The 14,395-nt window shown below is 34.8% G+C and overlaps 1 protein-coding gene across 5 annotated transcripts in view; it reads right to left on the bottom strand.

Annotated features, from left to right (window-relative positions):
• Window positions 1-7,626: 7,626 nt before the first annotated feature.
• The window catches only part of LOC144957009 (membrane-bound glycerophospholipid O-acyltransferase 2-like), a 46,731-nt gene continuing 39,962 nt past the window's right edge, over window positions 7,627-14,395 (bottom strand). The window contains exons 12-13 of one of the 5 annotated variants that reach the window (XR_013642066.1): window positions 11,366-12,363; window positions 7,627-10,673 (exon numbers count right to left, since the gene is read on the bottom strand). Coding sequence is in view for 1 of the 5 variants with exons in the window: in XM_078887923.1 (XP_078744049.1) it covers window positions 12,087-12,363 (277 nt within the window). In the remaining 4 variants the exon portion in view is untranslated. Of the gene's footprint in view, window positions 12,364-14,395 lie in introns of all 5 variants that reach the window. The other 4 variants (XR_013642068.1, XR_013642067.1, XR_013642069.1 and 1 more) reach the window with 4 other exon arrangements.

Below are 14,395 nucleotides of genomic sequence, written 5' to 3'. Positions count from 1 at the left end.
ATTCAAATCGTGTTGCCAAATTCATTCCCTTTTTCTGTCCCTGGGTGGTTTTTTTTTTGGCCTCCCATATTGGGTGGGGACGTCACTTACTGTGTCTTCTATCTCCCCTATAGATAGTATGCGCTTGGCTAAGAAACTCACAACACTGCCATCCGGAAGTAGAACGGACTAACACAAAACTATGTGTAACCTTAAACGTTTATAGTCTGGTTAATACAGTTTAGGGAGAATTACTCAGAAAGATGGATGGCACAGTGCAATGCCTTAACCACTTGTAGGTGATCTTAAATTAAGTACATTGATGGTATGCTCTTGGAGTCTACATCTGATCGCTATTTGAACCATTCCCCTTTAGCCTTCCTTTTCCAATGTGCTTTTAACTGTAAGACTAGATTTTTTGACAATCCGATTTTCTTCCTTTCTATTGGTGCTGAAATGACCTCAATGTCTCGCAAGTGCCCTAAAACTCTTAAAAATAACAAAACAATCTTTTCCAGTCCTAATACAGACCTGCCAACCCTTCACATTCCAAAAGTGGAAACAGATCGCCTGAAAACAGGAATTTGAGACAAAAAATAGGAATTTCACCTTTTTAACCCCCCCCCCCCCTTCTCTCTCTCTCTCTCTCTTTCTTTTCGCTCTTTTTTATTCTTACCATTTTAGAAAATCGGAATTTTAGAGACAATGGCGGAATAGTACAAAAAGGAAGAGTGAAAAGAGGAATGATTCTGCCAAAAGGGTTGGCAGGTATGCTATTACCATTGGGGGTCCCGATAGCTCAGTTGGTAGAGCACTAACTTCACACACAAAGGGACCAAGATCAATCCTTGGTGAAGTCGACCCCCTCCCCCCCCTTCCTGTCCACCTAGCAGTGATTGGGTAGCTGAGCCTGTTAGATCTGGCATTCAAGCATCCCATCTAAAATTTAAATTCAATTAAATTGAGCTTGTATATAGCGCAATGTCCACTAAACGTGCTCAAAGCGTTTTACTAGGGGTCCCTGGTCAACAGCAACATTTAACATGTAGGACGGAACATGACGCCTGTTAGGCGATATTACAATGTTTTCGGGAGAGAGACAACACTGTTAGCAGCCAGGTACTCATTTTACACCCGAGATTGGTGAGGAGAGAGCCTTTTCCAAGGACTCAACTATGCACCAAGCAAGGCTCGAACCCAGGACATTCTGATCCGAAAGCGAGTGTCAAACCACTAGACCACATAGCCGCACAAATTTACCTCAAAGTCCAATCCAGGCACAGGTAAAAGATACCGCTTTGAAGGATACCCTAAAATGTTTACAAAGTACAATATTCGGAACTAATAATTATAATATAACATGATAATAACAGAGGAAAGATTTACAAGGAAATAAATATCATCTCTAAAAAAAAGTACAATTCATTTGACCGTCCCCCTTGTAGCTAAAAATCCCAGCAAGGATCAAGAAAAAAAAACAACTAACAAGCAAAATCTCAATCCAGAACAAAGACAGAGACCGACATGGAAAGGAAAAGAACAGATACGAGGGAATAGAAAACACAGTGATTGTTTTATTTTTTAAGGGTTTTACGGCGCTTGCAACACATTTAGGTTATATCAGCGCCAGTAAAAAGGAAGGAAATGGGATAGTAAAAAGTTCTAGAATTACAATTAAAGCACCCAAGAAAAGGTAAGACAAAGGGGAATTGGTTCAAATAGGGAACAGATGTAGATTCCAAGAGCACACCACCAATGTACTTGGTTTGAGATCACCTAAAAGTCTCATCCGGACACAAGCACAAAATCCAACAAAGAGGAACACACTTAAATGTTTACATTATAAATTAAAAAAAAAACAAAAAACAACAAATATAATAATACATAATAGAGAGCTGATTTACAATAAAAAAAATATCATCTCCCAAAACAATAACTATGCATTTGACTGTTTCCCTCCCAGCCAGGGTATCCGACCAGGGCCAGGACAAAACCAAGTAATATCATTCAAAGACAAAGACAGAAAGCATATTGGCATATTGGAAAACAGATATAGGGGGATAGAAGATAGTATGTACCTCCCTGCCCACTATGGGAAGTCAGGAACCCCACCCAGGAAAACAAACACAGTGAGTGACCTCCTTGCCCACTATGGATATTGCACTATATAAAAATTCACTTGAAAAAAAAAATATCATAAAGAATTTTAACCCTCCGCATGGATGGGTCACATTCATAAATTCATTTAATTCATTCATTCATTCCATTCATTCAAATAATGGAAAAACACACATTTATCAATTTCAATTTTATTTTGATTTTTATTGGCATCACAAAGCTTACACAATTCTAAAATCAACATGACATATTTTTACAAACTATACTGTTGGACTCAGACAAAAAAAATAAGTTTATCTAAAATTTTGGCAAGAAAAATTGTCCTTCAAATATCCATTGATTCAAATGGCCTTCATCTTGCCAAAAATAAACAAAAAACTCTCAAAACTGTGACTGTCATGGAGTCGTCCTTGAAGCCCCAGGTTTGACAGTTTTTGACAAAACGAGGTCCATTTTAATCGAGCGATATTTGAAGGATGCATTTTCTGGCCAAAATTTAAAATTTCTAGATTTTTAAAAAAGTTTCAGAGTATGGCAGTAAAATGTAAAGTGACCACACCATTGGATTGAACAGAATACAAGAATAAACACCCGATATCCATAATGAAAATGACAACCCGATACAATATCGATATCACTCTGTGTGTAAAATTTGAAGAATATAATAATATATGTGACTCACTGCGTCTATCTGGTATTATGTGGAAATGAATTCAATTGGGAAAACTGGCGTTTTTTTTAAATATATAAATTATCAGAAGAAGGAAAATTACATTTTTTGAAGTTTAGAAAATAACACATTCTCTTCTCGAAAAGGTGTGAACGGAACAGTAACAGATAAAGAGACAAATGAGTGATGACTTTGCAGCCAGGGTCCTTCATTCAGGTCTGTCCTCAACACTTTCTCATTACTGTTTGGCTGTCGATCCTTGTCCATTCCTTTACCTTCGGAGTGAAACCGTTGCTTAAAATTCAAGCAGAAAGAAAAATACGAGAAATAATAATCATCCCCCCTCCCCCCAAAAAATCAACCTGCCCCACCAGCTCCTTAATTTGTCACTTTGACAGTTTCTTGAAAAAGGCAATTTGTTTTAACTCCAACTTTATAAGTAAATAATCAAAAAGGCAATTTGTTTTAACTCCAACTTTATAAGTAAATAATCAAAAAGGCAATTTGTTTTAACTCCAACTTTATAAGTAAATAATCAAAAAGGCAATTTGTTTTAATTCCAACTTTATAAGTAAATAATCAAAAAGGCAATTTGTTTTAACTCCAACTTTATAAGTAAATATCAAAAAAGGAAATTTGTTTTAACTCCAACTTAATAAGTAAATAATCAAAAAGGAAATTTGTTTTAACTCCAACTTTATAAGTAAATAATCAAAAAGGAAATTTTAAGCTACCGTTTCACTCCGAAAATAAAGGAATACAAAGGATTATGGATGGACAGCCCAACACTAATGAGGAAAGCTGAGGACAGATCCTTTCTGAAAAGTCGTCTCTCATCAGGGTTGCCAATTCAGAAGTCAAAAATTTACTGAACTTTTACAGAAACACCTTGATCGACCCCTTTCTGAGTGCTGAACTCCGATAAAAAGGCATTATGTACTTACTTTTTTTTCTTCAGTTTAGCAGGTGATTGGAAAATATACAGAGGGTTTATAACACACTGGATTCCGTAAATATACGGGAAATTGGAAACCTTGTCTCATGTCTCCTCTATGACCACCTTGGTCAGGAGAATGAGGTTCACTCCGATAAAGATTTGAACAAGTGTGTATGATGAAAGGTGCCAGACAAAGCAAGAAATAAAAATACAAGGAAAAAAACCCATCCCAAAAAATCAGTCGACCTCGACTGGGGATTGAACCTCAGACCTTCAGATTACCGGTCAGACGTGCTACTATTACACAACAGAGGATCCTGGGAGCCTTACATACACACTTGTTCAGTTCTTTATCTTACACCAGTGCCTGCTCCTTAATTTCTTAATTTGATATTCACTCCGACATAATACCATTTTGAGACTATTGGACTCGTATACAGCTTATATAACAAAACAACAACAACAACAACGTATGAATGTATGTATGTATAATGTTATCTATAACAAATTACTGTAAAGGATTTATATCGAGTCTAAATATAAAACAAACCAACATGTCAACGTAGTAGAGTATACGTGAATTCATTCATCGTTAGTTGTAAATTGAAGCATTGATGTGTATATTATGAAAATGTATAACAACAGACAGACAGACAGGCAGATGTACAAATGTCTGAAATAAAAATTATTAAAAAGTGATCTTGTTCAATTCGACGAACTGTTTTAAATACTAAAAAAAAAAAAAAATAAAAATAAAAATATTGCCACCCCCCATATTTTGTTGTTGTTGGTTTGTTTTCTTTTTTTTTTTTTTTGAAATGTCACTTGATAAATCGTTTTTTAAAAACTTGAAATCATATTGATGGTCACCTCAAACCCCCTCTCTCTTCACAAAGCATCAAAAATAATGCAAAGGGGAAATTGATTAAGATTTTTTAAAAAAGCAAAGAAAGAAACAAGTACGACTTTCTCTAATAACGACAATTTTTGTATTACGGCCTTACGTGATATGACCTCGTGATTACACGGTGCGACAAAAGTAATCTCTACTCAAACATTTTATTTATCTTACGTGGTTACGACACATTCTTCTTACAAAGAAGATTCTGATGTGGTTTGTTGAATTTTTGTAACTTAAAAAAAAAAAAAAATAATAGAAGATAGCATCAGTTTTAGCATTGAGATTGAGATGGTACAATAATATTCATATCTTTAGATGGTCTCATAAATGTTTAAACGGTTGGCTCAAGACATTTCCTCTACTTACTTAACAGAAGGATGAAATTTCATGCTGACTTATTCATCTTAACAACGTCATTACGACATTATCTCATTCGTCTGTCGTGTTTCATTCATCCTGCTTTGTTGATAAAGGGGAAACCTGAAACGTCCATTTTATCTGTTTTCGTATATTATTTTGAAGCTTACATTCAATTTCACATTGTTATTTATTCATTCTAAGGCCTTAGAACTTGTCTTCCAAATATTTTTTTTTTTTTTTTCATCACACCTAATTTTCCAACTCATGTATATATATATATATATACTTTAAACATCAAAACCTGCAGCATTTTTTACACTTTTGAGTCGTGCGTTCCTTTTGATATCAATATTAAAACTAAACTTTAATAAAATAAAAAAAATTAAAACACACAACCCATTCGACATGCACTTTGACCTGAAAATATTTAAATATCAGCCACAGATAAGAAAGAAACATTGACAAAAATTCATTTTCATACGTTCATGACCAGAATTTGTCTTTGCATTTGCCACGTATTTTACCGACTACGCATGCGTTCTTGATTGTTTAGAATGCTCAAAAATACTTCAGAGAAAACACAGTCACACACAAAAAAAAATCAAAAAATCTACGCCATTCTAAGTACAACTGTGGTTTGACAGGGGACGACAGACAGTAGAAATCCCCTGTCCTTGACATGAAAGATCACCTCTTTAAATTGTCGTATTATTTGGAAATATTGACAGTTGGAGACCTCAAACTCAATCTGACGACAAACCTGCCAATTGTCAGCCAGCAGCAAGACAATATCATCATCAAAATACACTTTACAGAAGTATGTCAACAAGAGATTTGTGACCTAATGCCCCTCAAAACAGTATCAGATCTGGTTCATTTCGTTGCTATAATTTGAATTCATCGTCAAAAATGTGAAACTCAGGTTGAGTTGATATTATGTTTTATTAAAGACAATGGAAATCATTTCTTTGAATGGCCAAAAACTAAAATCTCACATTTCTATTCATTTTTATTTTAAAATCAATTTTTGGCAATGCAGTTCAAGTCGACATAATAGCCTTTTGAGGCATGCAACCCATTTGGTATCAATATTAAAACTAAATCTTAATAAAATAAAAAAAAACAAAAAAAAACACACAAAACATACGCCATGCAGTGTGACCTGAAAATGTTCAATCACAACCCATGTTGGATTTCAAATGATACTTTGTTATGACTGTAGAGGGACAAGACAAATGACTCGCCAGACGTATGAAATTGAATATCTATGGCTTCAGTTGCAAATAGTTCAACTTAGGAAAACCCAACGATTAAAAAAAAAAATACTACTGATGATATAACGGTCCAATGGACATGAACAGCTTCATCACATGTCAAAATAAAGCATTTTCATTGGATAGTTTTATCCAATATTTATAGATATGATGCACCAAGGGTGAAGAGTGATCTTGATCCTAAAATAAGAATACAGCTGTTCAGACGAATGTTATAATTTGACAAAAGTTCAAGGCTCACTGATTAAGAATTTAAACAAAGATGCCGCTGTTTAAATAGCCTTAATTAAAAAAAATAGCCTAATTAATCTAAATAGAAATATTTTTCTGTCCATACATAAATTAGTCCATACCAATGAACAATAAATCCTTTTATATTCGTCTAAATATACATAAAAACTGGTCTCTTCTCCACACAAATACTATCCAAGGCGAACAAAATCTAAACCCAATGTATAACTAAACTGCTGTTGAAGTAACCATAAAAATTCTATGCAAATCTCTGAAATGCATTGTATTCTTAACGTCTTTTGTTTGTTTGTTTGTTGCTTTAGGTCTCTTCCAACACAATTGAGGTTATATGAGAGACCGCTGAAACAAAAAAAACAAGCAATCTAACAAAAATAGTACAAATGTAAATCAAAATCATAATCTAAAGATATCATAAGCTAAATTATAAATAACCAAGAACAAACAGGCAGATTTACAGAAAAAAAATATCCCCTGTCAAAAATACAATCACAAACCAAAGAAGCAGGATAGGCTAGTAAAGAGAAGAAGAAACGACATCACTATCGGATCGTACACCCATGCGAACATCATAGGTATACGATTCAAGGGTGATGCTCCCATCCAACCACCCACCCTACTATCGGATCATACACCCATGCGAACATCATAGGTATATGATTCAAGGGTGATGCTCCCATCCAACCACCAGCCCTACTATCGGATCGTACACCCATGCGAACATCATAGGTATATGATTCAAGGGTGATGCTCCCATCCAACCACCCGCCCTACTATCGGATCGTACACCCATGCGAACATCATAGGTATACGATTCAAGGGTGATGCTCCCATCCAACCACCCGCCCTACTATCGGATCGTACACCCATGCGAACATCATAGGTATACGATTCAAGGGTGATGCTCCCATCCAACCACCCGCCCTACTATCGGATCGTACACCCATGCGAACATCATAGGTATATGATTCAAGGGTGATGCTCCCATCCAACCACCCGCCTTAACGTCTTTCCATATCCTTAGACTGGTTCAATGCAATCAACATTCATGAACCTCATACATTTTTATGCCTCCGTTTTAAATTTTACGAGAGAACAACAACATAAAATACAAACAAAAATGATAACATCCCTCAAATGAGGTAGTGGTGCATCTGAATTCTCAACAAAAACTTTTTGATTCTTCAAAAATAAAAAACAAAAACATACATTGATCAAAAGCAAATTGAAAAATAATTATAAAAAACAAAAAAAAAAACAAAAGAAAAGGAAAGATACACACTCTCATGAGTAAAATCCTCAACAAAAATAATCAGTGCCTCTTCAAAGAAACATTTATCGAGACTGTCGTAACTTTCATCATTTGGCAGATAAGTCATAATCATAATCGTTGTCTTGAATAACCATTATAAAATACTTATATTTGTTCATAAATACAGTAGTCTTCATCAATGACGGGAGTGTGTGATTTGACATAAATACAACATTTTGCACTCCCGTGTATAAAACTGTCTCATTGGATGTGTGTAATCAGTCACTTATTTAATGTGTGTCTACACAAAAATAAAACACACTTTACCAACAAACTTCTATTGTAACAGAGTTCAACTATGAGAAAATGTGTTGGAATGGGTAAAATTTGTTTAGAAGAGGGGAAGGGGGAGGGGGAGTTGGAATAAAACTTCTAAAAGAAGTCAAAATCAGAATTGAAGCTCAGCTCTCTCTTGTTAGATAAAAGTCTTGTAAGGTGTGTCTCAAATTTGTCTATCTGTTGCTACCTCTGAGATGAGATGAGATGAGATGTGAGAGAGAGAGATAGAGAGAGAGGGAGAGAGAGATAGAGAGAGAGGGAGAGATAGAGAGAGAGAGAGAGAGAGAGAGAGATAAATAAAGATAGAGAGAGAGAGAGAGGAGAGAGAGAAGAGAGAGAGAGAGAGAGAGAGAGAGAGAAGAGAGAGAAGAGAGGAGAGAGAGAGAGAGAGAGAGAGAGAGAGAGAGCAACTGTTTGGTTTTTAGAAGTTTTATAGCACAAGCTTGGGCCCTATATAACAAGCATATTTCATGTGCGTCAATTATTACTGGTGCTCAGAAATAAGAAGCAGTATATAGAATGGAGATAAATTGCTTTTATACTTATACGGGCTGGATGTTTCATAAGACAGATAACTTTTCATAAAACATTTTCGAATGCATGGCAAACATTTTGTTGGTTTCCCTGGAAGAATTTGACCATTTGCAACCAACTTTCCGAGATGAGCTATGAGGACCTTTGTACTTTCATTGATATTCTGGTTTTCTAAATAGCAACTTATGAAAACATTGGTGTGCATTAAGATATGAAGAAGTTTCTTGTCTACAAAAGTTTCTTATCTTTAGACATAATCAAAAAAAATTCCATATATTTGGGTTTTGAAATATATTTTTTTAAAAATATTCGGGCACAGTGCAATGCCTTAATCCAGACAAATAGCAGATAAATATTTGGCATGTATCTTGTTCTTTTTCGAAGATGTTTTACTAATTTTTGTTCATTACTTTTTAGTCTTTAGCTTCTATCAGCTTAATATCACTTTTACGAGTAAACTATCGTATGTTGTCGTCATAATAAAAGGAAAAAGATGAATGCATAACTAACCTATCGCAATATAACAAATTATTTCATACATAAATGAAATAAGCCACACAAGCACTTGATTACAAATGAAAGGAATGTCGTAACACAATTATTGTCACTCGGGTATTAAAAAAAAAAAATAGAAACAAAAACTCAGCCATAGTCTCGACCGGTTCCTAACCTTGTAAAAAGAAATCATATTTTATCACTTTGATAACTTGATGCTCAGGAGAGAAAACATTTTATTGGATGGGAATAAAAGGGAAAAAGAATTTTTAAAAAGATGAAATTGACATAACAATCATTTCGGCATGTTCAGTGTAAACATTTTAAATAACATCTGGACAACAATTTGAGATATACGTATTTCATTAGAAGATGGCGAGGGAAACATGGGTGAACAACAATTTTAAACAGATTTGAACCAAATTATAATTACTTATTAAATTCATTTTCACATTTTATGACACTTTAAAAAAAAAATTAAATTCTATCCTTTATGTATTCATAATTAATACTCTACCGACATCAAGTTAAGAAAATGAAAAACATAAAATAGCTACTACAGTGAAAAGAAGGAAAAAATAATCTCAAAGATTAAACAAAGTAGTTGTAGAGGAAAAAAGGTGTTAAAAGTTTTCCATGATATGCATTCAAACACACAATTACTTATATGTTCAAACAATCCACATTTATCACACAAATTTATGAGAAAATTCCAACAGCAGAGTTGGACGATTCTAATGACAAAAAGGCTGTCCCAAATATTTTCAAAACTCATAGATTCTCTTTCTCTCACTTTTTTTTTCTTCGTTTAGCACACAATTTCCTTGTTCCATGTTAAACTTTTTCAAATTCAAATGTTAAACTTTTATAATCTTTTTCAAAAATGGAATAATCTTTACACACCCAGAACCTGCATAGTCTAGCGGGTAAAAGCTGTGCTTAACAAATGTGCTCTATTACTATCATTATTATTATTATTATTATTATTAACAAAAGAAGTGTAATATATTTAGCAAAAAATTGCATTCCAGTAACTTTCTCCAAACCTTTTGTTTTTTTTTGTGATGCCGGGAAAGCCTGCTTGTTCTTAAAACCGACCAGTTGTGAAATCTATAAATATCTCCCATCCCGCCTGACAAAGTGACAGCTGTGTGTAATGAGTATTGACAGAGACCTCGGGTAATTAAATACATAATCTCAGGGGATTTCAAGCATGATTGGTAAATTGGAGACAAAAAAAAATTACACGTCATAATCGTTGACATTGCATTTCTTTCTCATTTACATTTGGTGATATAGAACTCCATCATGTTCAACGTGAATAAAAATTTGTTTGATTGCCCCCCCCCCCCCCTTTCGTGTTAATTTGGGAGAGTTAAGAAGTATCCGAGACAGACAAATTCAAAAGTTGAAATATTTCTATTCGTGCAAAGCAGCTTCCTTTCCACACCTGAACTCAGATTATAATGACCCAACCTGCCAATGATTCGCTATCAACTCAGAACTACATCGCAGCCAACGTTTCAAAGAGCTATATCGGAACAGAAAAGTGAGTGGAGCAGGCACTTACGTTGATAATAACAGAAAATGAAGTGAGGAGAAAAGTGCCAGAAGACGAAAGAGAATAAAAATTTTGCTGCGATGGGGGCTCGAACCCACGACCTTACTGATACGACAACGCCTGGCTGTGAGAGGGCCGCTATGCAGTTGACGCCATCCACCACTCGAGCCCCCAGCGCGGCAAAATTTTTATTCTCTATTGTCTTTTGGCACTTTTCTACTCAATTCATTTTCTGTTATTATCAACGTAAGTGTCTGTTCCGATATAGCTCTTTGAAATATTGGCTGCTATGTAGTTCTGAGTCGATAGCGAACACCCTTATGCACAAAACCATCATGACCCAAATAGGCCATAGGCATGTTTGGACTATTGTGTCATATAATTTAGATTTACATTTATTTCTTGCTCCTTATTTAGATTTGCTAGTAAAAAAAATCCATAATCAATCCTGGGCCAAGCAAGGCTCATTTCTATAAATAGAACATCAAATCTGCCGACTATTACGAACATTTAGTAGAACTACGAATTTTCGGGTCCAAATTGAAATTTATATAAAGATCTTTAATTCAATAAACTTTTGAAAACAGTTTTGTTGTCAGAGCTAATTTATAAAGGAGTTTGAAGTATTAATTTAATGTATTTAAACACAAATGGGTAATTTTTAAGGGTAGTTATCATATTTACTGTGTTATTTACCCGGAAAACTACGAGTTTTTCAAATTTCAGGTTAGAAGGTCTGCAACAGTAACAGTCCAATGGCTTTTGGGTTTTTAAAAATTTTCTCCAGATTTTCAAATTAGGACAGTCCCAATTTTATCAGGACATTTGGAACTAAGATATTCTTAACAACTATATTAAAAGGAATTTTCAAACTAATTCTTCTCCCCTCTAATCTTTTCAATTTTTTTTTCTTCATAAGACTACAGCATGTGTGAGACTTTCAATAAGTTCATCGCAGGTTGTGACTGGTGTGATCACATATTAATTCATGGCGTGCAAATAATTCCAATTGTACAAATCAATACTTTAAAAATCACATATAATCTAATTTCCGTCTCATTCGGTCAATAATGTGCCCTCTATAAATGTGTTGTGATGAAAATAATAATAAAATAATGATAATAACATTATTAAGGAGTAGGAATAGGAACATTTATATTCATATTCATATATTTCATAAAAAGGACGACAAAAACAAAGACACACGATTGAATGTTAACACAAGATTGAATATTAACACAAGATTGAATATTAACACACAATTGAATGTTAACAAACGATTGAATGTTAACACACGATAGAGTTAAATTTGACACATCCTATTAATCACATTAAAAAAAACAACATATATTTATCTAATCTACTCTTTTCATCCTTTCGATTTTTCTTACTAATAAGTTATCTATCTCTCTCATTCTCACTCTTGCTTGCTGCCTTTGAGGTCATTACCCGTATTGACATCTTGGCCGCTGGCCGCTTTGGCAGGTCCCTCGGTGTCAGGGGGGGTGGCGTTGGCCGTGTTTGACTGGTTCAAATTAGCAGACGAATTGTTGCCGGCAGAATTGCTGCCGGGGTTTGCCTGAGACGAGTTTCTGCTACCGCCACGACCACTGCTTGATGATTTGGCCAGAGGAAAGAAGGTGAAAAATTGGAATCCTAGAACAGTCAGGACATGCCAGTGGAAGTATAGGGATCTGTTCAATGGTGGGAAAAATATAGTATAGTGATCTGTTCAATGGTGGAAAAAATACAAAAACAAAATTGATGACTTAAGAAAAAAAAAAACAACCAAAAAAATAATATAGCCTAGAACAACAACTATAAAGTAGCTTTTGATTTACTAATATTACCATGTATTACCATTTTTTATTGTTTTGTTGTTGTTGTTGTCATTGTAATCCTCTTCTTCTTTTTCTTTTTTTCTTCATCTCCTTTTTTTTTCTTCTTGTTCTTCCTCTTCCTCTTCTTCTTATTCCTCTTCTTCTTCTCCGTCTTCTTCTTCTTCTTTTCTTCTTTCTTCTCCTTCTCTCTCTTCTTTCCTTCTTCTCTTCTTTCTTTCTTCTTCTTCTTCTTTCTTCTCTCTTCTTCTTTTTCTTCTTCTCTCTTCTTTCTTCTTCTTCTTTTTCCTTCTTCTTTCTCTTCTTCTTCTTCTTCTCCTCTTCTTCTCTCTTCTTCTTCTTCTTCTTCTTCTCTTCTTCTCCTTCTTCTTTTTCTTCTTCTTCTTCCATTCCTTCTCTTTCTTCTCTCTTCTTCTTCTTCATTCCTCTCTTCTCTCTTCTTCTCTTCTTCTTCTCTCTTCTTCTCCTTCTTCTTTTTCTTCTTCTTCTTCTTTTCCATTTCTCCTTCTTCTTTTACTTCTCTTCTCCTTCTTCTTCTTCTCCTTCTCTTCTCTTCTTCTTCTTCTCCTTCCTCTTCTCTCTTCTTCTTTTCCTCCTTCTTCTTCTTCTTCTTCTTCTTCTTCTTCTTCTTCTTCTCTTCCTCTTCTCGTTCTTCTTCTTCTTCTTCTCTCTTCTCTCTTCTTCTTCTTCTTCATCCTCTTCTTCCTTCTTCTCTCTCTCTCTTCTTCTTCTTCTTCTTCTTCTTCTTCTTTCTCTTCTTCTTCTCTTCTTCTCTCTCTTCTTCTTCTTCTTCTTCCTCTTCTTCTTCTTCTCTTCTTCTCTTCTTTCTTCTACTTCTTCTCTTCTTCTTCTTCTTCTTCTTCTTCTTCTTTCTTCTCTTCTTCTTCTTCTTCTCTTTTCTCTTCCTTCTTCTCTCTCTTCTTCTTCTTCTTCTTCTCTCTTCTCCTCTTCTCTCCTTCTTCTTTTCTTCTCTCTTCTCTCTTCTCTCTCTTCTCTTCTTCTTCTTCTCTCTTCTCTTCTTTCTCTTCTCTCTCTTCTTCCTTCTTCTTCTTCTTCTTCTTCTTCTTCTTCTCTTCTTCTCTTTCTCTTCTCTTCTTCCTTCTCTTCTTCTTCTCTTCTTCTTCTTCTTCTTCTTCTTCTCTTCTTCTTCTTCTTCTTCTCTTTCTTCTCTTCTTTCTCTTTCCTCTCTTCTCTTCTTCTTCTCCTTCTTTCTTCTCTTCTCCTCCTCTTTCTTCTTCTCTTTTCTCTTTCTCTTTCTTCTTCTTCTTTTCTTTTCTTCTTCTTTCTTCCTCTTCTTCTCTTCTTCCTCTTCTTCTTTTCTTCCTTTTTCTTTCATTCTTCTCTTCTTCTTCTTCTTCTCTTCTTCTCTTCTCTCTTCTCTTCTTCTTCCTTTCTCCTTCTTCTCTTCTTCTCTTCTTCTTCTCTTCTTCTCTTCTTCTTCTTTTCTCTTCTCTTCTTCTTCTTCTTCCTCTTCCTTCTTCTTCTCTTCTTTCTCTTCTTCTTCTTCTTCCTTCTTCTTCTCTCTTCTCTTCTCTCTTCTTCTCTTCTTCTTCTCTTCTTCTTCCTTCTTCTTCTTCTTCTTTCTCTTCTTCTTCTCTTCTTCTCTCTTCTTCCTTCTTTTCTTCTTCTTCTTCTTCTTCTTCTTTCTTCTTCTTCTTCTCTCTCTTCTTCTTCTTCTTTCTCTCTCTTCTCTTCTCTTCTTCTCTCTTCTTTTCTTCCTTCTTCTTCTCTCTTTCTCTCTCTTCTCTTCTATTCTTCTTCTTCTCTCTTCTTCTTCTCTTCTCTTCTTTCTTCTTCTCTTCTTCTTCTCTCTTCTTCCTTCCTCTTCTTCTTCTTCTTTTTCTTCTTCTTCTTCCTTTCTCCTCTTCCTTCTTTCCTCTTCTCCTTC

Source organism: Berghia stephanieae, chromosome 11 (assembly GCF_034508935.2).
Source record: "Berghia stephanieae isolate SIO BIC M18660-M18661 chromosome 11, UCSD_Bste_1.3, whole genome shotgun sequence".
Taxonomy (NCBI): domain Eukaryota; kingdom Metazoa; phylum Mollusca; class Gastropoda; order Nudibranchia; family Aeolidiidae; genus Berghia; species Berghia stephanieae.
The sequence above is the reverse complement of the archived record's forward strand: the minus strand, read 5'-3'. Positions and strand labels throughout refer to the sequence as shown.